The 27,522-nt window shown below is 29.9% G+C and overlaps 1 protein-coding gene across 1 annotated transcript in view; it reads right to left on the bottom strand.

Moving 5' to 3' along the window:
• Positions 1–27,522, bottom strand: part of LOC111709161 (syntaxin-binding protein 5) — a 46,594-nt gene that overhangs the window by 12,629 nt on the left and 6,443 nt on the right. Inside the window, exons 2-17 of the mRNA XM_023482769.1 lie at positions 24,750–24,812; positions 24,469–24,571; positions 24,130–24,178; positions 22,689–22,733; positions 22,444–22,591; positions 21,487–21,552; positions 18,557–18,643; positions 17,337–17,404; positions 14,119–14,200; positions 13,981–14,054; positions 10,820–10,910; positions 10,356–10,500; positions 9,584–9,625; positions 6,553–6,654; positions 5,979–6,052; positions 1,824–1,941 (exon numbers count right to left, since the gene is read on the bottom strand). Of these exons, the coding sequence (XP_023338537.1) occupies positions 1,824–1,941; positions 5,979–6,052; positions 6,553–6,654; positions 9,584–9,625; positions 10,356–10,500; positions 10,820–10,910; positions 13,981–14,054; positions 14,119–14,200; positions 17,337–17,404; positions 18,557–18,643; positions 21,487–21,552; positions 22,444–22,591; positions 22,689–22,733; positions 24,130–24,178; positions 24,469–24,507 (1,230 nt within the window). The 5' untranslated portion in view covers positions 24,508–24,571; positions 24,750–24,812. The remainder of the gene's footprint in view (positions 1–1,823; positions 1,942–5,978; positions 6,053–6,552; positions 6,655–9,583; positions 9,626–10,355; positions 10,501–10,819; positions 10,911–13,980; positions 14,055–14,118; positions 14,201–17,336; positions 17,405–18,556; positions 18,644–21,486; positions 21,553–22,443; positions 22,592–22,688; positions 22,734–24,129; positions 24,179–24,468; positions 24,572–24,749; positions 24,813–27,522) is intronic.

Genomic DNA, 27,522 nt, shown 5'->3' on the forward strand with positions numbered 1-27,522 from the left:
TTTTTCTCTCTCCTTATATATATATAAATGTACACTGTGTACTGTACAATGTATACTGTACAGTAGGTTACCGCACTCTACTAAATATACATGCACAATGTACGTTGTCTACAATTTGCTATACACAAATGTTGACAGAAGATTATCGCACACATGTATCCAGCCAGCCTAAACTTTTGCACAAAACGCGCTGAGGCCACTTCACACTGAGTAACACTGTACCCTATTTACTGTAAACTATACAATACATTGTATACTGAACAGTATGTTAACGGTATATATGTCCTATAATACATGTCATATTATAAAGCTCTTCGCTTATATATATTTACATATATACAAGCCTATGCTACCCTGGGGTAATCAAGGTTTCCTCAAAAAATGACCGCCATCCGGTCCAGCCGTTTGGTCAGCTTTAGCTGACATATATGAGCAAAGAGTTTTATTATTAAGACTAGTTGAAGTGCCCGGCATTTGTGAAATAAAAACATTCGAAGTTTGAAACAAAACATTTTTTTAGCCTTTGTTACCATGGGTATATTTGATTAGCAAAGAGATTTATTATATAGATATTCGATTTTTTTACTTGATGGGCGACGCCAGGCACTTCTGCTAGTACATATATTTTTATACATGTATGTACAAAATGTATCAAATCAAATCAAATCAAACTGTTAGGGTTGTCCTACATCCATTCTACAGTTTCAAGATGACTTTACTAAATCAAAATTGTAGCCTGGGTTTTTGATCTTTTATATGTAATTTTCACGCAACGGACAACCGACATTTTGCCAGCCTACCATCAGATACCAACATTATTCTATATTCTAAGCACTATAAGCTGGGAACTCTTTTATTTTAGATGATTAATGCTTGATCTCGATCTTTTGTTATACTACAGTTTATATTTTTTCCTTAAGCTGTACACTGTACAGTGTTTAATTGGGATAATATTTTGCTTAAAATTCTAAAGTGCCCACTTGCAAACGGGATTATGAGTAACTTAATTTTTCTTTTAAACATTAAACTAAAACCTTTTCGTTAGACTTTTCTTGATGCGTACTTTTAGTTTAAAGACATCTGCAGCAATCTAATAAGGACATTTACATTACACACTACATTATAGGATTATACACACAATACTATGTGATCACAAATAGTTCAGGATTATAGAGCGACACACTTCGCTATAAGCTTGTTGACCATAAATCTAACTTCTACCCCCCCTCCCCCCTGTAAGTCGTTTTTACCAAAACATCTCTCGGAGAAGTTCCAAACTAAAACAATCTCCGACAATTTTATCTGTACTCACCGAAAAAGAAAAAAACAAACAGTGAAACGTTTTACTAAGTGAAAGGTCAAAACCATAGATAATTTTGCAATCCATTTAAAGTCCACTTAAACAACTTATTGAAAGTTTTTAAGACATAATTCTGAAGTTGATAAAGGAAACTCTTTACTAAGATTTTACAAAAGCATTCAATACTGTCTGTCCCCAATGATAAACTTCTTGCTAAAATGAAAGCTAATGGAATAGAAGGGAAGATTTATGATTGGTTTAAGAACTGACTCACTGGCCGAAAACAAAGTGTGGTTTTAACATATCCAACAAAAAAATAAAAAATACAAAATTGTTTAATTTGATGGGGTAAAGTGCCCAAAAGTAACGGCTTACTGACTATCTGGGTATGATAAGCAATTTGGATAGATTAAAATGTGACAAAAACCCAATGCATGTCTTTAATTTATTATGATTATTTTATTTATTTATTTATTTATTTATTTATTTATTTATTTATTTATTTATTTATTTATTTATTTACCTGAAAATCCATTGCATAAGGATTTTCGTAGCTGGGCAACCCAGTTGCCCGGCAGTCTATAGCCACCAGGTCATTGGTCAGCAGCACCAAGATTGATTCAGGGTTCGAAATCTCAGATCTTAACAAAATAAATCTATTAGAAAGAGTTTAAAGAATTTTTCTATTTTATTGGTTTGAATATATTGTTGACCCAGAACACATAACATCTTGGGAGTGTAATTTAGAAATAAATTAATAGATTAGTAACACTCTTAATAAAAGAACTTAAAATTTTCCACAAACTCTAATTTTCTAAACCTTATACCTTAACAACCTAATGGCGTGATATATCAAACTGGTATCTACTTATCTAAAAGTCAAAGTTTTCAATGTCAAAGGTTTACGCGTATCATCAGGTTGCAAAGTTAAAGGGTTTAGAAAATTCAAGTTTAAACTTACTACATCAAAGTACAAAAATCTAAAACTTAATAAATTCCTCGATTTAAACTTTTCTTTAAAATCTGGTAGATTTATAAAGTTTATGCAATGTACTTGAAAGTAAAAATGTTTTACAAGTATGAAACTTTGTTTAAAAATAAAGCCAACCTCAAAATTTTTTAATAGGAAGTGTTAACAAAAATTTATAATATTTTTTATAGCGAGTGTTCACAAAAATTTGTAATATTTTTTATAGGTAGTGTTAACAAAAATTTATAATATTTTTTAATAGGGAGTGATAACAAAATTTTTCAATATTTTTCACAGAGAGTGTTAGCAAAAATTTTATATATTTTTAAAGGGAGTGTTAACAAAAATGTAAATGTTAAGTGTAAATTGACCATTATTAAATCATGAATCAACATATCTTATTTTTGTCTATATTTCTATATTTGATTTATCATAAGCACATATATATATCATACACTTTTTTAAGGGACTGTAAGTGTAATTTCAAGTAAGCCTCCGTATATTGAGGAGTGGCATGTACGATTCAAAACAGTACAATTAAAAGCGTTGATGAAGAATAAAGGAGCTATCAATATTTCTTCTATATATAAGTTTAGCTTGTCTTCTGTCTGTTTGTTTGTATCCAATAAACTTCAAAACGGCTAAACCGATCAGGCCCAAATTTTGTGTGGGACCTCGCGTGGCCCCAGGACTGTTTTTGAATGATCAAAATTTCAAATATTTGTCTCCATCAAAATTCAATTTTCATTAAATTTTGAAAAATTTTGGGCGCAAAGCCCCTTAAAAGGCTAGTTTTTAAAATTTAATTATTTTGAATTATGTTTTCTTTACAAAAGTGACTTGCGTATTTCTACTTACAGAAACAATGGAGTTCCTTTTTGGAATTTAAACCTTTTCAAGCTAGAAACGACGATATTTTCTACATTCGGTTCAAGAAGGTCACTTGAAATTACAACAACAATGATAAAATGAAAAAGTACAAATCAATTAATATTTTTATCTTAGTTCATCCGTTCATTTACCCCTCTTTCTATTTTTCACAAACAGTCCTTTTCAAAATTCGAATTTCCTGATAATAAAACATTGAGATCGGAAAAAGTTTATCAAAGCATCAAAAATATTTGATAAAATTGTAACAAAACCAGATATCAACAAACTAATTTTAAAGCTTTCATGCTTTCAAACGATAATATGATAATTTATGTAAATACAGTGGTCACTAGAATAGTGGAATGTAGTTGAGTAAATTACACTGTAGGTATTTTTTTGGGGAGCACTGTATGACAAATTTTATTGCAATTACTCAGCTTTTTTTTCACATAACTAACCCACATATCATACACCAATAGACCTAATTTACGATCTTTTCTGAATCTTGACCTTTTATTTAAAACTTTTTAAATTCTTCATATGAATTATCCAATTTTACCTCTCCTACTCACTTTTTGTTATTGTGCCATGGACATATACACTTTAGAACTCAAATGCACTTGTTTTCAGATTTAGTTTTTTAGTAAGAACATGACAGAAATTTCATCAATTTTTGCTTGAGAGCTTTGGATCAAGCTGATGTGTCATATCATTTCTTTTTGGACAAAAAAGGTAACCACAATAACCAAAAGCAAATAATCCAGTAATCACAATTAATGTTAAATATTTTAATGTTTAGACTAATCTACATATAAATAAATAAATAAAGCATTAAAATTAAGTACAAATTTGAACACTTTTCCTTTTAAACTGTAAATTAACATTGGCAAAGCTGATTCTAGCAAATTTTACTTTTCAGGAACAGGAGCTTTCAGAAAGAAATTAGCGCTCTCTTGTAGTATTTCTGTAACAGATCCTTTTCTGAATAAAGTGAACAAATATGAACTAAATGAATTTGTGACCAATTAATTGGACTGTAAGCGTAATATTAAGTGAACCGCAATCCCTTTAACAACAAGGTTGATGTTTTTGTTATGTAAGAGCATATATTTATGTAATTGTGTAAGCGTAACGCTGTACAGTTTTTTGTTATGTAAGAGCATATATTTATGTAATTGTGTAAGCGTAACGCTGTACAGTGTTTTGTTATGTAAGAGAATATATTTATGTAATTGTGTAAGCGTGTACAGTGTACACTGTAACTCGTGCATTAAAATAAAAGGAAAAATCTATACTGATCACTTGTCTTGAATATAAATTGTCTAATTCCTATATCTTTGCAATCTGATAATGTTAACCTTAGGTATGTAAAATTTTGACTATATAATCTAGAAAAATACATGGGTTGAAATATATAATGGTCTTTGACATCAGGTTACAAGCAAATAAGGATTAGAGAGTGAGGAAAGTGATATCTTCTCTCGAAAAAAAATTTTTTTTTAAAGGTTTTTTGTATAACATGGAATTAGGGTGGCCATTGTTTTATTAAGGGAAAAAATTGACTATTGTATGTTTGAAATGGGGTCTATTCAGACTAGGGTATATTCGGACTAGGGTGTATTCGGACTAGGTTGTATTCGGACTAGGTTGTATTCGGACTAGGGTGTATTCGGACTAGGGTGTATTCGGACTAGGGTGTATTCGGACTAGGTTGTATTCGGACTAGGGTGTTTTCAGACTAGGGTGTATTTGGACTAGGTTGTATCCGGACTAGGGTGTATTCAGACTAGGTTGTATTCGAACTAGGGTGTATTCGGACTAGGTTATATTTGGACTAGAGTGTATTCGGACTATGGTGTATTCGGACTAGGCTGTATTCGGACTAGGGTGTATTCGAACTAGGTTGTAATCGGACTAGGTTGTATTCGGACTAGGGTGTATTCGGACTAGGGTGAATTCGGACTAGGGTGTATTCGGACTAGGGTGTATTCAGACTAGGGTGTATTCAGACTAGGTAGTATTCGGACTAGGTTGTATTCGGACTAAGGTGTATTCGGACTAAGTTGTATTCGGACTAGGTTGTATTCGGATTAGGTTGAATTCGGATTAGGGTTAACTTTAGTCCAAACGTGTTTTATCAATTAAAAAAAACACGCCTAGAAAATTTAATTAATAGATGAATTAAGCATGTTTTCGACCAATGTATTTGGCTGGTTTAAGTATCTATTTCAGGAAGAAGAAAACAGAGTGCCATAGCCAGGGCGGAAAAAAGGGTCCGAGCACTGCAGTGTTCAAGGAACATAATATATTTGTTTCAAAAAAGAAGAAAAGCTAATTTATTAAGGTACCTTAGTAATTAAGCCTTTACAAAAATGATGAAATCATTATTTACAATTTCCCTTACATTTCATTTTATATTTCCAAATCACTATTTGTTACTAACCTGTATACACTATCTGTTACTAATCTGTATACACTATCTGTTACTAACCTGTATACACTATCTGTTACTAACCTGTATACACTATCTGTTACTAACCTGTATACACTATCTGTTACTAACCTGTATACACTATCTGTTACTAAGCTGTATATGCTATCTGCTATTAACCTGTATATACTATCTGTTACTAACCTGTATAATATAAAAAATTAAATATCAGCCGATTGAATTTCTAGTATTATTAGTTGAAAAAAAGTACTGATAGCCTAGTTATATTGGTTGAAGAAAGTACTGAATAGCCCGTGGAAGAATTGATTCCCTTCCCAAACCAAATTATAATCTTATTGTGTGTTACTCATTAAAAGTGTGTCTGTGTTTGTCTATCTGTTACTAACCTGTATACACTATCTGTTATCAGTAAAAAGTCTAAAACACAGAACTCCATTTCCAATACTGTTACATTCTTACCCTGAAACAATGTGTTTAAGGTTAAAAAACTGCTAGATTTCAGTTTAATGGTTTGTTTATGTAAACTTGAATGGGTTTCCTACAATCGTACAAGGCACTTAGAGCACATAGTAAATACGTACTGCACTACCTGCTAACACCAGTACGAGTACATCTTGTATAAGTCGCACGTTAAATTAAAATATTCCCGTTAGATTGCAATCTTACACGATTTCAGTCAAAACTCTTCTTATTGACGTGCTTTGGAAAAAAAGCAAATGTTTTAAACTCAATCCCTATATCGTGGAAACCCGATGTCATAAACCTTTGATATTTCAAACTATGAATTCTGTTGGTTCAAATCTTATAAGGTTAACATATCAAAGGTTTACACCATCAGTATATTGAGTTACTATGCAATTAACCAGCATTACTTAATACATTACATTCTATAAGAGTTGTCTTAATAATAATGTTTTTTATTACATGTGTCCAGTACAGTGTACAGTATAAAGCATATACCTGCATTACTGTAATACTCGGTTGTGCTCCTGTAACATCCTGGGGTAATCCTCCAGAAAATATAAAATAGGATTCTCCATCTCTACTCACCACCCACTCAACCTACACAAGGAAACAGTTAGCAATTCTTTCCTTTTTCAGTTTTGAAAGACAGACAAATCACTTGGATTATCCATTTCGAATTGAAAATAATCTGAGCTGACAACTTTAGAATGGATAAACTTTAATCCTAACTTCTTGATCCGAATATCCACTGTGGAAACTTTTCATTTTAGTCCTTAATCCACTCTTTTTCTCTCTCCTTGGATATCCGTTAATTGTTTTCTCCAATGAGAATATTTCTGTTCTCTCATTGGTTGCCCGCTTTTCTCTGATTGGCTGCTACAGTTTCTCAGATGATTAAATATTAATTTGAATTTTATCGTTTTTCATACACTTTTAAGATAATCTTGCAAGATTATGTTAATCTGGAGATTAAGAAAAAGAGTGGATTAAGCCTTAATCCCGATATCCACCATTCAAAAGTTCCCAGCTCTGGTTAGCTTAATCTTCCCGGGTCGATATCTTTTCGCGTTTTGACGGTTTAGACTTGAAAAAACATATTAGCTATGAAAATCTTCTTTTTTTTGTATAAAGAATTTGACTGTCTGTAATATTTCCAAATCCCTACTTGTGTGCTATATACTGCACACATTGCAGGGGATATTAGCTCCAAACTAACACTGGGCCCATTTCTAACACTGAGTGTTAGAAATGGGCCAAATCTGCAAAGTTATCTTTTTCAAGAGTATATATCTTTAAATCCAAGTCGAGTAGAACAAAATTACACCATATATTTACAAAAAATGGCTAAAACTATACATTGAAACAATAAATGTCAATTTTAAACTAATAATGTGTGAGAATTAGTTTTTGATGATTCTTGATTTCATTTTCGGAAAAATCCCTATTTTGAAACAATTACCGGATTTCAGCTCATGTCGCGTTTTTGGAACATATCCTGAGCTGAAAACTTTAGAATGTGATATCCTTAATCCCGATCTGTTAATTAATCTGGAGATTAAGTTCATGAGGAATATAAGCAATATTTAATCTGGAGATTAAGCAAAAGAGTGGATTAAGCATTAATCCCGATATCCACCATTCTAAAGTTCCCAGCTCAGATTCTCTAATTTAGATAAAATGTGGAAACTTAGATTCTAGAAAGAATTCAGAAGTTAATTTAGTCGTCATAAGAAAATTTTTTGTTTTCTGTTATTTATTTTGTAAGTTATGTAAGTGAGTTTTGTTTTGAATTGAGGATTATACTCAAAAACGTGAAAGTGGGTTTTGTCTCGAAAACGCGACAATGTTTCAAATTCATGATATGTTCGAAAAATGGAAAATCTAACATTGTCAAGAGATTTAATATAAAACTCCTATTATAATTTTGATTTAAAAAAAAGTTTAAAATTGTGAATTGATTTGTTTTCCTCGTCATGTTTAATAAAATGTTGGTTATAGTTTCTATTATTGACTTTTAATCTGGATATAGGCCGGGATCCCAAAAACCTAGTCTTTCAATTTGTGCTAATTTTTAACACTCAGTGTTAGAAATGGGCCAAGTGTTTGTTTTGGAACTAATGTCTCCTGCATTGCAGTATTCTATTTCCGTTCAGGGATTGTTCAACTTTCCTTTAACTGTATCAAGGTTGTATAATAAGGTCGGTTACTCTCGAAGCGCTCCAATGTACGGAAAATGTCGTCTCCCAAGATAGATAGATAAAAACCTCATATGACGTCACCCTTGAATCTATAATCAGTGACGTCATATGCAGGCCCGTAGCCAGGGGGGGGTGCAGGGGGACGGTGCACCCCCCTTTCTTCTCAAAGGGGGTTCAATGACGAATTTGCACCCCTCCCCCTAGTCCCATATAAAAGAAATTGTTTCTCATAATTTTCTAAAATCTAGTTATCAATTATATAGCCCGTGTAAGAATTGATTCCCTTCCCAAACCAAATTATAATCTTATTGTGTGTTACTCATTAAAAGTGTGTCTGTGTGTGTAGAGTCTGAAATCAAGAACTTATACAAAGTAAAACATCCTTAAAAGGAAAAAATTCATCCATTTATTTTGGAATATAATAGCCATTTTTGGGAGCTTTATTTTGGGCGAAGATATTTGTCATTTTTAGTCAAAGTAGAAGAGTTTTTTTTTTGAGTACTCTAAAATTCACTAAGAATGTCTCAATGCCAATAAATAAACTCTTTTAAACAAAATATTAAAAAATTAGTATTATTTTTTATTCATCTTCATATTATCATGATGAGGCCGAGGGACAACAGCATTGATTTTAAATAATGAATTTTTTCCCTAAGCTAAAGTACCATTAATTTTTTATATATAATGTATATGTAAACTGAAACGTTTCAGACACTAAAATACACTTGTTAAAAGGTTAGTCTTTATGGTGTGCATTGACAATGTAATAAAAACAACCATATATCACTGCGCCCTTTATGTACCCCCTCTGAAAATATTCTGGCTACGGAACTGGACTCACATATGGTTTTTTATCTATCTATCTTAGGAGACGACATTTTCCGTACATTGAGGTTGTATAATTTATTATACAACCTTGATCTGTATAAACAAGGTTCGCTTACAAATTATCTATGTAAAGAATCTATAAACATTCTTAATCAACCCTTTCAGATCAAGCACTAAATAAATTATTCCGTTCAGTGTTCAAAAACCGTTGGCAAAACTTTGAACTAAGAAGTTTTTTAGGTTTCCCTTCAAAAATAAAGGAAATATGCATAAAAATATAAATATGAATTTTTGATCCCCAATGAAAATTATTGTAAAATTTTCTTGAATATCTAAAGCTGAAGGGAACAAGTTTAAAAATGTAGAAAATTAGTTATACATCTTTTAAATGTTTTGTTTTGTTTATATCCCTCCATCCTCCCTCCCTGCCCCATCTGCAATTAAGTATATGTATTAGGAGAACATGCAAATATATAATTAGAAAAATAGATAAATCTAACCTTATCAATAGAAGCCATATCCTCTACCTCATCCCCTTTCTTCTGCATAAGCATTTATTCTTAGATTGGCCTATTATCATTATTAACATTAATATAAGGATTCATAAGGAAGTGAAATCTGCAATTATAATTAGTATTAATATTATTGTCATTATTATCAAAAAGGTAAAAGTGGAAATAAAAAAAATAGAAATAATAATTACAATTGTTCTAAAACTCAAAAGTAAAAAAGATAAATCTAGTGGACAAAATCTATTGTATTTTTCAAATTTTTAATTTGAACGCAAAATTTGAATTTTTAACTGAATTTGAATTTTTTAAAACTTCAATATGCCCAGATATCAAAAAATCATTTTATAAAGTAAAAACTATATTTTCAGATAAAATGTAGGAAACTAGAAACTTTCTTTTCAATTTCTCTTGACGTCAGCTTTTATTTAGAAATATAAGCTTTTTATACAAAATTCGGATCAGTTTTTCTTCGATTTAATTTTTGAACTTCATTTAATGGATAATAATATATTTTCAGGTGAGTGGGATTGAAAAAAATAGCTTTGATTATAAAAATATATATTGCAATTTTTTAGAATTTTTTTTTCAAGAAATTCAACATCAATTCTTTTTTAAAGTAGTCTGAACTCTCTTCAAGAAAGGGAAAAGATAAACTTTCAAGAGATTTGACTCAAATGATCTTTGTTTCCCAAGGGTGGCACTCAACCACGCATCATTTTTGTTATTTCAAAATCCGAGTTTTCTTGAAGAATAAATATTCCTTGTGTGGGAAAATGACGGCGCTTGGTTTACCAGCTGTTGGTCTAAGCTGCCACGTGACCAAGGATCCATCAGAACAACTGCAAACAAACTGCCGACCCTCCCAGTGCCAGCTGACAGAGGTGAACTTTTTATTGTACGAATATCTAAAAAGATACTGATTAATTTAAAATAATTTATTTTTAACTTATTTCAGAGAAAGGGAGAAATAAGGAGTCAGATAAATGGTAAAATGAAAGATAAAAACCAGTTGGATAGTGTGATTCATCGAACGTAATTTTTTATTATAATCCAGCCTGGAAAATTTTATGAATCGAAAATTAATTTAATGCATTACTGATAATAAAGATCAAAATCTTGAAATTTGAAATTTTTACATATTTTTGACACCGTAAGGGAAAAAATATATCTAAAATCTAATGTCAGCGAATTTGATATTTAAAAATATTTAAGATTTGATCCTACCTCTGGTCTCCTTTTTTATTACTGAGATCCCACAGACAGAGTGATCCAGTCTCAAACCCTATCAGCAGCTTAGAGGAATCAGCTGGGTTCTCTGAACATATGATGAAATGAATAATTAGCCGGATTCTTGGAACTATGAAAAAATAAATAATAATAAGGGTTCTCTGAACAAATGAATTTTTTTAATCAGCTGGGTCTCTGCACATATAAATAAGTAAAAAATCAGCCGGGTTCTCTGAACATATGAAAATATTAATAATCAGCCGGGTTCTCTGAACAAATGAAAAATAAAAAATCAGCCGGGTTCACTGAACATATAAAAAATTAAATATCAGCCGATTGAATTTCTAGTATTATTAGTTGAAAAAAAGTACTGATAGCCTAGTTATATTGGTTGAAGAAAGTACTGAGAGTCTAGTTATATGGAATGAAAACAGATAAAAGATCAAGTGGAGAATATTGGATGACTAGATGAAAGATCAAGTGGAGAATATTGGATGACTACAGATGAAAGATCAAGTGGAGAATATTGGATGACTAGATGAAAGATCAAGTTGAGAATATTTAAACATCTCAAAGTTTCCGGATATTTCCTGCAGAAAAGGAAATATCCCTGCATATGAAGATATGAAACTAGGAAAATATAGAAATAAAGTTAAAATTTTCACAATGATCTTGAGAGAAATATTTCAACAAATATTTTCCATCATCTCGAATCTGGGAGATTTTTCTAATTTTCTAATTCTCGTTAATTATAAATCTATTGAAGATCTATGAAAAGAATTCCGAAAAATGAAAACAAAAGATATATTTGGAGAATTGAAAGTGAGAGAAATTAAAGTTTTATAATGATAAAAAAAATTAAAGGGGCAGGGGGAGCCCCTTCCCTCAAATAAGAACAGAGCTGGGAACTTCTGAGTTGGAATACACGTTATCTCAATCGCTTGATCTCGATATCCACTGTGGGAAAAAAAAATTATTTTCGGATCTATAAAAGCTATATCTTTCCATATCTTCATTTTAGTAATTCACCCCTGATCAACGCTTCCTTCAATCCCTGAGCCTTAACTGGATACAATCCATGCGGTATATCGAATAAAGATTAAATCAATCTGCAGATTAACAAAAGATCGGGAACAAGCACCATCTCTACACGAAACAAGGGTCCCCAGCTCAGAGGAAGTTTGTTCCAAAACTAAATGTTATTGCAGCTCTGATTAATATATAGATTTTTAAAGGGAGTGTTCGCGAAAAATTAAAGGGGGTATAGGCTTAATACGATAAAAAAAAGCGCTTTTGATCGCTACTAATTTTACTTCTATCTGTTGCGTCTATAAGGAGAAAATTGTTAAAGACGTCTCATACCGAATAACTTAGCGCCCACACAAATTCGGAAAATTGCGACATACAACTTAGAACGTAAAAAATCAATTTAATTTCAAACAAATCATTCAAATATTACAACCTATAGTCATCGATTATCTTTCTCGCCACATTTGTATATAGTTTATATTTTATAATATTTTATTTTTTTAGAATACGTTTTAACGGATTTCGAAAAATGTGAGTGGTTCGCGGCATTCTTAGATAGATGCGCAAGCAACAAGAGAAATAATCAAATTCAAAACAAATTGATTAAAAAATATTATAACATATAAACTATATACAAATGTGGCGAAAGATAATCGATGACTATAGGTTGTAATATCTGAATGATTTGTTTGAAATTAAATTGATTGTTGCAATGTTGCAATTTTCTCAATTTGTACGGGCGCTAAGTTTTAAGGCAAAAACTTAATATGCGATTAAGGGAAGAAAGTCATTTTAAATTTACGTTATCACAAAATTTCTTTTGCAATAATAGGGGTAATCTTATAGACAACTCAATCCTTTTGCAATAATAGGGGTAATCTTATAGACAACTCAATCCTTTTGCAATAATAGGGGTAATCTTATAGACAACTCAATCCTTTTGCAATAATAGGGGTAATCTTATAGACAACTCAATCCTTGTTTTCAAACTAAGTTAGATCTTACCAACTAATAATTTGTTTTAATAAGAAAAATGTTAGCCATATTTTTTTCCACAAAAACTTGTATCATCCTTTCACTTTATTTTGTTTATGTTTATGTTAAAACCCCATTCAGTAATTGTTTTTTTTTTAAATTCACTTGGACGTAATTAAGTTTCTAAACTATGGACGCGAAAAGACAAAATACAAATCATAAACCTCAACCAGAAATCCTTCCACCATGATTGTTTACCTACTAAAACTATTATTCTAAAAACACTGAACCGCAATCAGGGTTTGACATTAATCAAATCTATTACAAGGATTTCTTTGGATAAATACCCAGGTAAAAAAGGACATGCTTTCTGAACTAATTATTCTTTTATATTGTCTTTTTTTCTGCGATTCACAAATCATGTTTTTGTATCTTTCCTGTGTAAATCATATAAAGTTATATCAAAATAATCAACTCTCTGTTTTCACATATCAAAATAAACACAATTAGTGTTTTCGACAGAATAGATGAATAATTGAAAGTTTTGCCCACAAACTGTTGAATGGTCAAATCAAATTGGGTTTTCAAATATTAATAAAGAAATGTTGAATTAAGAAATTATGATACGAAAGATACGAAAGATACGAAAGATATGAAAGATATGAAAGTTATAAAAGATATGAAAGATATAAAAGATATAAAAGATATAAAAGATATGAAAGATATGAAAGATATGAAAGATATGAAAGATATGAAAGATATGAAAGATATGAAAGATATGAAAGATGTGAAAGATATGAAAGATATGAAAGATATGAAAGATATGAGAGATATGAAAGAAATGAAAAATATGAAAGATATGAAAGATATGAAAGATATGATATTAAAGATATTAAAGATATTAAAGATATTAAAGATATTAAAGATATTAAAGATACTAAAGATTTTAAAGATATTACAGATATTAAAGATATTAAAGATATTAAAGATATTACAGATATTAAAAATTAAAGATATTAAAAATATTAAAGATATTAAAGTCATTAAAGATATTAAAGATATTACAGATATTAAAAATTAAAGATATTAAAAATATTAAAGATATTAAAGTCATTAAAGATATTAAAGATATTAAAGATATTAAAGATTTGAACCTGATAAATGAGTGACGCAACCAGGATGAGTTTTCTGCATCATGTCTATAGCTTTGTTCCAACTTATAGAATACCTGAATATCAAGATTTAAAAAATTGAATTTTAAATCCTCATGAAAAATGTGAAAAAATGCTTACCCGGAAAGACTGAAAGAATCTAGATTCATAACATGAACATTTCCTTTGTCTGTTCCCACATACATCCATTTCGACCGTAAAGCTGAATATTAGAATTATTTAAAACTGTGTATACCTATAGTGGTAGGTATTTGTATCAATACATTGAAGACAAACTCAATTACAACTTTTAATTGACAGATTCTCTTTATTTCCATTTTTATTTGTATCCAAGCTGTTTAAAAGCTTGGTAGAAATCAAAATTAAAATGGAAAAGCGTCTTTATTGTATACTGTATAGATTTATCAAGATATATCAGAATATATCGAGATATATCAAAATAAATCGAGATAAATCAGAATATATCGAGATATATAAGAATATATCGAGATAAATCAGGATATATCGGAATATATCGGGATAAATCAGGATATATAGGAATAAATCGGGATAAATCAGGATATCGGGATAAATCAGGATATATCGGGATAAATCAGGATATATCGGGATAAATCAGGATACATCGAGATAAATCAGGACATATCAGAATAAATCAGTATATATGAGAATATATCGGTATGTATCAGAATATATTGGAATATATATCTATCCCTACACGAATATCATTATCATCTATTTAGAATAACTTCACTGTCTAAACTATTCAACTGCGCGGAAGTGTTCTAGGTTTGATAGGAAATAATTATATTAAAATATTTGTATGAAATGTTGACGTCAAACTAAAGTAAAGGAATTGAGTTTTTGCCACAAACTTAAATTTTCGAATTCCAATATCTTAGCGTCCTGATGTTGTACACATTTAATATTTCAAACTTAGATAAGTTAAGCTAACATAATTCATAGTCTGAAATATCTAAGGTCTACGACATTTGGTTGGGACAATGCAAGGACTAGAAAATCAGAGTTTGTTGCAAAGACTCAATTTCTTTCACGTAAGATTGGAATCTTATATATTTTTATTTATAACTTCTATAATTGAAGAGCTACTGAAAAGAAGAAAAATGTTTTGAATTTCAATCTTGTAACCGGATAATTTGTTTTCCATTCGAGGTCACAAAGCTGAACCAGTAACGGGGCAAAATTTTGGTTTCTGTTTAAAAGGGAGCACATAGTTTTATTTTGAGTATACTTCATATTTATTTAAAAATATTATAAGAGAGTTCATGTTCTCCATGAAATTAATTAAAAGCGTTAATTATAATTATTCTTGACAGTCCCTACGAGAACTGTAACTAATTAATTAAACTAAATATATATTACAAAATCTTTAGAAAAGGTAGAAGACTTTTAGACTCAAGTTATGATTTTAAAAAGTCCTATGAACATTAAACACAACAGTTTTGTAGTGCTTACAGATCCATTTCACTTTATAAGTTATTTTTAAAGCTATTGAGTACTGGTAATCCTATTTGCTATATAAAAATATAAAATAACCAGAAAACTATTTTTAGACTCAAGCTTTGACAACAAAGAGTCCATTGAACATGAGCAACAACATTTGTGCAGTGTGAACAGACCCATTTTAATTTATATGTGATATAATAAGTTAAACTATTTGAATTGTAACAACATAAAAGACACTTAATTATTGTTTAAGGGGACTGTAAAGGAAAAATGAAAGGAGGTATAGGCTGAAACCTGAGCATTTCAGGGGTTGATCGAGGCAAGAGTTCTATCTGATGTTCCTGTCTCGAGAAATCGATATAAAACTTTGTCAAACCTATACCAAAACATATATATATATGTAAAATTTGATGTAAGGTTCTAAGTTCTAAATAGATCATATTCAGCAAATACGCAACCAATTTGAAAACGACGATATCCCAGAGAAGCCTGAAAATCTCAGATTTGCTCCCATTATTATTTGAATTTAATAATTTTTCATTTTTAATAGATACAATTAATAATGTAATTAATACGTCCGTGTCACGTGACCAGAACTCCCACCAATGACAGTGCAGTATTATTGTCACGTGTCTCAGTCTCTAATAATAGGAGCAAACCTGAATTTTTCAGGCTCCTCAGGTATATCGTCGTTTTCAAATTGTTTGCGTATTTGCTGAATATGATCTATTTAAAAAATTAGAACCTTACATTAAATTTTACATTATAAGTTTTGGTATAATTTTGACACAGTTTTATATAAATTTCTCGAGACAGGAACATCAGATGTAACTCTTTTAGGTCTCGACTAATTCCTGAAATGCTCAGGATTCAGCCTATACCCCCTTTCATTTTTCCTTTACAACCCTTTTAATTGTCGTCTTCCTATACAACAGTATTATGGGTCTAACTATAATTGTTAGTATAGAAAAAAGAAGTACGATTAAATTTTGATCAAAATTGCCTTGTTTGTTTATTTGCATGTACATTAGTCAACAAGGCTGAACCAAAAAACCCCAATCTTTTTGTGGGGGCTGGCATATTCCATGTGCCCTTAATACTTTTTTAAAGATTACCCAAAACCGAGAAATCAATATTTATTAGGAAATAAATAGTTTTTTTTTTCTAAAAAAGCACATGGAATATTTATTATTGGTCCATCATTAACTGTATTCTTATTATATATAATGAAGCCTGGACAATTTCAAATACAAGTATAATAAATGAATGTATGTATCATTCATCCTTTATGTATGTTATTATACACAAAAACATGTTATATCACAAAAACATGTTATATCACAAAAACATGTTATATCACAAAATCATGTTATATCACAAAAAACAGCCAGATTATAAATTTTAAAATAGGTTAAAGGGATTATAGACGTGAAATTGATTAACCCTCCTACTCTCAAATGATATGTCCGATTAACAACGGCCGCCCTTTAAACCATTATTTGAGTATCAATCAGAAAGATATAGTTGTTGCGAAAATCCGCAAATCCCTTAAACATAGAAACCACATTTGAAAATAACCAACTTTAAGATAGAAACACTATGATATCTCATTCATTCCTGGGTCAAAGGGTACCGATTTGAATCCGACATGCCACTTTATAACTAGAGGGTCACTTTTAATTACAACTTTAGTCCCTTTAAGAAACAAATGTTTGTAATTAGTACGATGCAAAACATACGAATTAATTATGTGCTTATCCTAATTAAAAAAGAAGAAGATATATTTTGCATTTGTTGCATGAAAGAACAAAATACGCAAATATTTTTATTTTTTATTTTTACCAAAGTTTGAAATTATTATTGAATTTTCCCACCTGAATATATACATGTTATGCTTTCTCGGTTGAATCGCAAACTTTGCAATAATTCAATTTCACTTTTCCTGAAATAATAATATTACATATTGATGTTTGGAATTTGGATCAAGATATTTTACTCTCACTCAAATTTTCATATCCTTTGGCCGAATTTAAAGAATTTGAGCGGCGGTTTAAATTTAAGCCGCGGCTTAAATATGATTGGTTTCACTTCAAATTGTATCAAATGTTTCAAGATTTAAGCCGGCGCTAAATTTAAACCGGGTTTTGGTAGATTTAAACCGCGGCTCAAATTCTTTAAATTCCATCTCTTGTATCTTTGCCACCTGATGTTGTAGATTTTTATATTTCAAATTATGAATTCTAAAATATCAAAGGCTTACATTTTTTATAAAGATATAGGAATTCAAATTTTTTTTTAACATTTTAAAAGCTAATATATACATTATAAATTTCTTTCTTTTCATTATAAATTGTCTGAATACCTTCACAAATCCAAATTATTTTTTATAAAAATAAACAGGTTCTAATTTTAATCAGAAGTAAGATCTAATCGTAGATTCAAAACAAGGTGTTAACTTGTTATATTTTCATTACTTATTTTGCAAAGACAATTTAACTGTTTTCTGAGGTCGAAAATTTTGTGCCCAGATCCCGATATCCACAGTGGCAACTTTAAATTAAAGAATAATTGCTTGATCCCTAATATCATATTCATCTCTGCTGAGTTTCGACTTCGCGGGATATCCAATAAAAATTATCATAATATTTCTGACAACAAAAGATAAGGACAAGTATTTGATCGTAGGATTTAGAAAACGACAATTTTGACCTCTAAGCTGGGAGCTTTTGTATTGTGCATGCTTAATCTCGATCTTTTGTTAATCAGCTAAATTAATTTAATCTTTATTCGATATACAGCATAGTAATCATTGAATAATTGAAGGGGAAGCTTTGATTAGAGATTGAAGGGAGCTTTGAAAAGCAGAGGAATAACTGAAATGAAGAGATTGATCCCTAAAGTAAAAGTGCCCCCAGTGGTTATCGAGATCAAGCTATCCGTATTATAAGCATCCAACACAAAGTTCCCGTTCTCTGGTAAATGAATATAAGATGAATTACTTAAATGAATATAAGATGAATTACTTAAATGAATATAAGATGAATTACTTAAATGAGTATAAGATGAATTAAAAGAATATAAGATGAATTACTACCTCACGTCCCAAAGGTAAATAGTGTCATCACAACACGCAGATATCAGCTGACCAGTGTTCACCAGCCATAGCAGTTGTATCACAGAACTTAATATATATAAATATATATAGGAGTTGTATCACTGCATTAATCTATATAAATACATATAGGAGTTGTATCACAGCACTTAATATATATAAATACATATAGGAGTTGTATCACTGCATTAATCTATATAAATACATATAGTAGTTGTATCACAGCACTTAATATATATAAATACATATAGGAGTTGTATCACAGCACTTAATATATATAAATACATATAGGAGTTGTATCACAGCACTTAATATATATAAATACATATAGGAGTTGTATCACAGCACCTAATATATATAAATATATATAGGAGTTGTATCACAGCACTTGATCTATATAAATACATATAGGAGTTGTATCACAGCACTTGATATATATAAATACATTTAGAAATTGTATAACAGCACTTAATATATACAAATACATTCATATATTTCAATACTGTAGTTCAACACATAATAGTTGGTTTATACTGTGTATACCAACGAATGATCAGGTACTGAAATTGTATTATATCACCATTTTAGTAACTGACACTGTATTGATATCAAAACGAAAATATTTATGATCAGTGGATTGTTTATGGTTCGACGATCAAATGTCACTCTTTTAGTCTTAGAAACACACTAAACCAAGCTTATAAAAAATGTATCGATGTTAATTATACTACACACTATTCATTAGACAAAAGTATTGATTAGGAAAAGAAAAAAATGATAGTTCCAAGCACGAGAAAATTAATAGGAATATATGTTTTATACAGTGAAACCCTAAATAAAGAATACATCGAAAGAATTCATCAAATGTCGTATTCTTCACTTTCTGATAATGGAATGTTGCAGATATTTAGTTTTTTTAATTAAGTGATTATATGGAACTCTTTAAAACTGTTCCCGCATATTCATGGCTATTTATTTATTTTCGCAAATACTGAAATTTACGTAATAAAGTATAAAACTCATTGAAAAATTGTCAAGACGACATTTGATAAATTCTTCCGATGTATTCGTTATTAGGGTTTCACTGTAGATACTTTTTGCTTCCAATAGAAAAACTATAATTCTCGTCGACTGTCAAATAGATGATTCAGATAATAGAACTTTTTGCTGACTAAATTATTAAACAGAAGTTATCCATTATTTAGCTCTCCTCCTCAATGTAATCTTTTCCACTGACATTTTTTCTACTCATGTACGTACATTGATGTGTTAATTGTTTAAAGGAGACATTTCGAGAAATGCTTCAACTTAGAATTGCTTCTGGAAAAGTTGGCAGCTTAAGTTTTCCTCCCCCCGAGTATCCTTGAATTTATCTCTGGATTTTACGGTAGACCAAACATCTCACATCATCCCACAGAACTCATCAGCATTTAACTTTTTAAAAACAAATAAGTTTTTCCAAAAATCAACTTTAAGAAAAAAATCTTGAAACTGAAGAGAAAACATTCATTTTTACAGCTTTTTCTTTTCCATCAGGGTTTACACACTATTTTGAATTTTAATTAATGGTGTTTTAAATATGGGGTTTGACAATTATTTTTAACAATCTAGGTTGCATATTTACTTTTTCATTTAAAAAGCATTTGAACAAAACACGAAAAACTAACGTTTAAATGGTCAAATATTGGTCAAGGCCCAAACAGTTAAATTAGTATACTATTAATCGCTTTCTTTATAATTTAGTCATGTTTAATCTCTCGCAATAACAAAAGAATCAATTGTCGTCCATGTATGCTCATCCTATTAACTTGGTCTTAATAATGAAAAAAAAAAAATTAATTATGTGGAAAGAAATTGTTTCTGACAAAAAAATATTTCAAAAATAATTACATCTTTATGTTTTCATTTTCATTATCAGAAATTCGAACTAATATGTAACTCTTTTTTCTGGTAGTCTAGTTTTCTAGTCTTTTATTCATTCATGAAACTAAGGAGGTGTTCAAAAGCTCCTTGACCTATGGGGGGGGGGGGGTATGCCATTACAATCTCTTCTAGGTCAAGGTTTTCAATTTGACCAAAGGAATTGAGTCTTTGGAACAAAATCAAATGTTTAAACCCTAATATCTTTAGAACCCGATCTTGTAAACCTTTGACATTTCAAACTCAGATTATTTGATTTAAAAGAATTCATAGTTTGAAATATCTAAGGTCTACAATTTTTGGTTCCAAAGATATAGTGATTAGAAATTCAGAGTTTGTGGCAAAGACTCAATTCCTTTGAGCCATGTGACCGGTCCGATTCCTTTTGTTAGCTAGTTGGCAAACAGTTGTGTTACACATATAGTTAAGTGCTGATAAAGAGAATCTCCCTCCTAGTTAACTGTTGTTTTGTTATATTTAAATTTATGATTATGTACTGTATGTTGAATAAATAGAATCTCCCTCCTAGTTAACTGTTGTTTTGTTATATTTAAATTTATGATTATGTACTGTATGTAAGTGCTGATAAAGAGAATCTCCCTCCTAGTTAACTGTTGTTTTGTTATATTTAAATTTATGATTATGTACTGTATGTTGAATAAAGGTATTAGACTAAATGTAATAGAGGTTATTTGACTTATGATTTTATTACCTTGTAAATAAATATTTGTTTACTTGAGATATGTAAGATATCTATGTATAGTATAATATCTTTATATTTACTTTGCTTGTAATTGAATTATGTACCGCGTCCATATTTTTGGTGTTGTATTCCGCATATAATCAAACGTTTGAGATATAAGACAAAACATATTGGTGGAAAAACTATAAGTTTTTTCTTTTGTTTTTAACTTTCACAAAAAGTTTTAATGAATTCCCCAACAATGAAAATATCACAAACTAACTTGGAAATCAAACCTAATTTTTTTTACCTTCGGGAGTCATGATGAAAAGTAATGTCTAACCCCGGTCTTCCAAGCAACCGTACGCTTCCATGCCTTAATATTTACCAAGTTAAAGGGATTGTTCTAAATTTAAAAGAAAAATTTTTCTATGTAATATGGAGTAAAAATTGAAAATATTTATATCATAAAAAAACTATGAAAATGGTCCTTCTATAAAGCAAATGTTCTATTCTATATTTTACATCTTTAGAATGAAGTGTCACTATTAATCATTTCTTTATTATTATTTCAAAAGTAAAATTATAAATAAAACTATTAGAACAAATTGAAAATATTGATCTAATTTAATTTTTTTTTATTCAATTTTTTTAATTTTTTTGCTTAAGGGACTGTAAAGGAAAAATGAAAAGGGGTATAGGATGAACGTTGAACGATACAAATAAGTCGCCTATCTGATGTTCCTGTCTCAAGAAATTGATATAAAACTGTACCAAAATTATAAAAAAATTCATAAATATACAATTTTGTATTAAAGTAGTAGGTTTAAATAGATCATTTTTCAGCAAATACGCAACCAATCGATGAAAACGATTATATCCCAGGGGAGCCTGAGAATCTCAGGTTTGCTCCAGTTATAATTTTTTAATTTTTATTTTGCATTTTTAATAGATAAAATTGATAATATTATTACATATAGTCCGTATACTCTGTATTACGTCACCAGAACTTGCTTGATACAGACGAAAGTAACGTGACCAGTCTACTGCACTGCCATTGGCTGAAGTTCTGGTGACGTAATACGGACATATTGACTATATGAAATAATATTATCAAATATATCTATAAAAATGCAAAATAAAATTTTTTTATATACAATAGGAGCGCACCTGAGGGCAAAGTTATCCGTGTGTTTATCTCTAAAATAGTGTTCTAATTGCCTACAAATTAGAGTGTACACTGTTTGAAATATGGAAGACGACATACCTATTCCCAATAGCGAGAACCTTTTGAACAGGATCAAATGCCGCGGCAGTTGGTTTAAATGGGAACCCATGCAGACTGGTTTTCTCCAACCGGAAATAGTCTGGGACTAGAGCCTCGATTATCTCACTCTCTAACCGAGCTGGGATTCCTGAACAAATCTTTCTCAACTCTCTAGTTTTAAAAGAAAGAAATATAAAAATATTTGAAAAAAATTAAAAAAAATAAAAACAAAAATAGCATCTTACCATCAGGATGGCTAGAACTAAATAAGGAAGTAAACCAGGATGTGGCTGAAAATAATACCAACTAAAGAAAACAAAAAATACAAAAACCAAGAAAAAACACAATTAAAGGCATTTTTTTGAAAACCCGAAAAACTAATTTCCTTTTGAACACAAAAAAAAATAATGAAATAAATAAAAACAAATAAAAACATGTTTTAAATCATGTTAGGAGCCTTTTAACAGGCAAGAAACTTCACTTTCAGTTTTTAAAAATACATATTGAAAAATATTCAATTTTTCTATAAATGCACAAATAATTAAAATATGAGTGACAATAAACAATAACAAACTAAAAACTCCTTAGCGGCTGTTCTTATATAAAGAAAAGCACGAGGACAACAATCATTCCACATTTTTTAGTTACAACTGAATGATCGTTTAAATTTCAATTTAATAAATGTTTTGGCTTATGATAAAAAAAAATTTTTATGGAGCAAAAGTTGGAGGAAAGAAAAAAATAAATATTAGCAAAACATGTTAATTATGAAAAACTTTTGTTTCGAACAAAAATATAAATAATGTTTTTAACACGCTAGTATTTTGTTGTTGGATTTTTAAACTCTTCAATTTAAAAAAAAATTATTTTTTCTCTGCGACAAAAAGCATATCACATTTTTTATTTTTGTACAATTTCAGTGAACAAAAAAGGTGTTTTTTTTTTATATCCACTGGAATACATACAAATAAAGTATTTTACCGCCTTTTGACCAAGATTACCGACCCATGACCCAACCCAACAGAGGAACATTAAGTTACTTAACGTACCTTGGGATAATTAAGTAAAATAACAACCCGCTCTGCAAAGTTATAATAAAAAATTTGCGCATGTTCATCTCAAAAGACGATAATATTGTCAACTACTTTTTCTTTAATTTATCAGTTTTACTCAACCAAGGGTTCTTTCGACAAATTTTGGCTGAAAAAGATACTTAAAAGGGCTGTTCACGTAATTGCATTGAAAGAGTGGTAAGTCCAGTACACTGAAACCGTTTCTGATTAACAATGCTAAAGATAATGTCATTTTTCTAGCTTGAAAAGTCTGATTCGAAATGTTTTCCTGCAGCATAAATGCGCAAGTCATTTTTGTAGAGAAACCACAATTGAAAATATTCAGTTTTAAAGTTAAATAATGATATATAATTTATACTTGATCCGAAAAAGCTTTTAATGATACCGTCGGGAATCTAACATGTATGTAATGTATACTTGCAAGGCTACTTAAAATAACGCCTCTTTAAGTTTTGTATATTGTACAATTGTTTATAGATTTCCCTTCCCCTAGGAAATTATTGTGTTTTAAAAGTTCCCGCAAGATATTGTTTTAAGTCTTGGAAACGTAATACATTTTTTCTCTTTAAAACTTCTTCGGATTACTCCAACACTGTTTAAACATCAAACCTACCAGATTTCTCTCCACTGCTCACACTTCCCCTGATATTCTCAAACACACCCTAAATATAAAATATTATTTTAATCTAATGAATTAAAAATATCGAACGATAAAGGCAAAAAACAACAGATGATACATAAAAAGGAAACCAACAAAGTTAAGAAAAAGACAAGTAAAAAAGTAAAAAAGTAAAAACCTTTAGAAAGTGAAACAAAAAATAGTAAGATCATGAAAAAACTTCAACAAGGTCTAAAATAACCAGAAAACTATGAAAAGAAAAAAATCACTCCAACAAGAACAAAATGAATGACCACGATAAAAACATAAAACCATTGATTGATTAAAAGTTACCTTTATTGTTGGGAATTTCTTCATCTTCAGACTAGACATTTTTTATTTCCGCTCATTCATAATATCCTCGAGATTGCAGGCCCGCTCCAGGGTTAATCTTAAACTGGTAGAAAGCTTCCTTAATTTATACATTAAACTTTAGTTTGTTTCTAAACCTCTAAACCGTCTTAATTTAAGTAATAAAGAACTTTGTGGTGTTTAATTCTACTTGTTTGGGCAAGTGCTGTATGTGGAATGAAAAGGGTCGGGGGAGATTTAAGCAATTAATGAGCTTAGCTAACCTTTTGCCGTTTTCATTTTTCTTCTAGTTGATCTTCTTGAAACTTACTGAAGCATTCAAGAATCTGAAATATTAATATTATAAACCAGAAAACTCTGAAATATGTAAACGATTTTTAGACTCAAGTTATAACTTTAGAAAGTCCAATGAGCATGAGAAACAGCAGTTGTGCAGTGTAAACAGACCCATTATCTAATTTGGTGATTAATAAGTGTTAAGTAGAACTTTTTGCTTTGTAACAAGATCAAATAAACTTAAGTATTTCTATAATGTCGTCTTCCTATTCCATTGTTTTCTGGTTATCACTGTATGCACTATGAAAAATTTTATGGAAGACTAAGAAGAATAAGACTAAGAAGAATAAGACTACTCTTAGCTAGCTCTAGGTCATCAGTATTGTACAATATTGTACAATACTGTCTGTTCTTACTAATTACATACTTTAAGCAATTAATACCATATTTTTTTAACCTGGAATTAAATTCTTTTACCTGTTACATGAAGAAGATAAAAAAAACGAAAGGCCATACTTTATAGGCTCAGGAGCCCTTCTATGAATATGTCTGACCTATCTAATATAGACGCATAAAAAAATTGACAAAACTCAAGCTTTTTTTGTACTGTATATAGGTTGTAAAAGAACTGCTGTTTTTTAATTAACCACAAACCACTATAGATGTAAATAAAGATAGAAATTAATGAAATAAACATTGACTGTTTCTAATTTAACTAAAGGAAGATCTAGCATACAGCAAACTGAACTTTAATATATTAAACACGCAGCCAGACATTCTTAGCATAAAAATTAAACGGATATATAACGTTTTCTTCAGGAAAAAAACAGTTGAAAAACATTGTTTTCATGTGGGCGTGAGTATAGTTTTTATAGAGGAGAGTTAGAATTTAAAAACATCTATATGTTTTAGCATTAGATATATTTTATGTAGAGGAGACGTCTATATGTTTTAGCATTAAATATATTTTATGTAGAGGAGAGGTCTATATGTTCTAGCATTAAATGGACTGTAAGCGTAATTTCAAGTGAAACTGAATGCAAAGATATAAATGTATGTCCAATTATCAACGGTACCATTAAATCCTTAATCTGATCAAAAATGTGGAAGATAATGTCGTTTTTCTGACTCAAAAAGTGTTTATTCCTGTGAATTTCTCCCCTGTTTCTTATAAGCAAGAGATGCGCAAGTATTTTTTTCCTTTCAAAACAAAATGCAAGTAATTACTTAAGAGCTAGCAGCAGTAAGGAGTTCAGAGAAATATTCTTTAAGTCGTTTTAATGAGAAAATAGTTAATTTAGACTAATTTATTAAGATTATGGATAAAACCAGCAATGTACAGTACATGACAGCAGTAAGACGAATTGAAGGCTGTCTTTGATCGTTGAAAAAATCTGTGGAATTTTTTGTCCACCCAATTTTAAAAGTAAAATTCTACAGTTAATAATCACAAAATATTTCTAATCTTGGCATTTCCAAAATGTGGTCTGCGTTCAATATTACCGGAAATATGAAGAATTTCGTTCAGATTTCGACAATTTTGGTTTTATTTAATAAAATTTAAATCTGAACAAAATTCTAAATATCTCCGGTAATACTGACAGCACAAAAAAGGCAGACCACATTTTTGAAATGTGAGGACAAGGAGAATTGTGAGGTTATTGTTTTAATAATCATATATGTTAAAGTAGATGTCTCGTGGAACACCCTGTATTCAAATTTTAAAGAGAACCCAGTTAGGGAAACTTATCCTACCCAAAACAAAAAAAATTTAAACGTTAATTTTTTCCCGGGCCAAATTTCAAAATGAAAAACTTCATATTTAAATCAATCTATATTTTCTTCAAATATAGGATACCCATTTCGGATACCTTTACAAAATAGCTTTAAATGGTATTTAAAGATTCGTTAAAAGCCTAAAAAAAATGTTGGCTATTAATTAGTAGAGGGTGAATTTATAATTGGACGACCAGGATAATAAAACTAATTAGAGGCCTCAGGTCTGCTAATGACAGGCAGAAAACTGTTTAATTAAGGATTATAAAAAGGTTTTTTTTCTCGCCTACTTGGAAAAAACTAATGTCAACTCCATTGCACAATCCACTATAATATAAACTCCACTATACAATCCACTAATATAAACTCCATTCTACAATCCATTTATATAAACTCCACTATACAATCCATTAATATAACTTCATTACACAATCCATTAATTCAAACTCCATTATACAATCCACTAATTTAAACTTCATCATACAATCCAGTAATATAAATTTCATTATACAATCCACTAATATAAACTCCATTAATAATCCACTAATGTAAACTCCATTAAACAATCCACTATTATAAACTCCGTTATACAATCCATTAATATAAACTTCAATATACAATCCAGTGATATAAATTCCATTATACAATCCACTAATATAAACTCCACTATACAATCTATTAATGTAAACTCCATTACACAGTCCACTAATGTCAACTCCATTACACAATCCACCAAAATAAACTCGATTATACAATCCACTTATATAAACTCCATTATACAATTCACTAATATAAACTCCTCTATATAATCTATTAATGTCAACTCCATTACACAGTCCACTAATGTCAACTCCAATACACAATCCACTAAAATAAACTCCATTATACAATCCATTAATGTAAACTCCATTATACAATCCATTAATATAGCTCTAATATTATATAATCCAATTTCTTATATTCCATTTTACAACCCAGTAATAT

The sequence above is a fragment of the Eurytemora carolleeae genome, unplaced genomic scaffold, assembly GCF_000591075.1.
Source record: "Eurytemora carolleeae unplaced genomic scaffold, Eaff_2.0 scaffold942, whole genome shotgun sequence".
NCBI classification, from domain to species: domain Eukaryota; kingdom Metazoa; phylum Arthropoda; class Copepoda; order Calanoida; family Temoridae; genus Eurytemora; species Eurytemora carolleeae.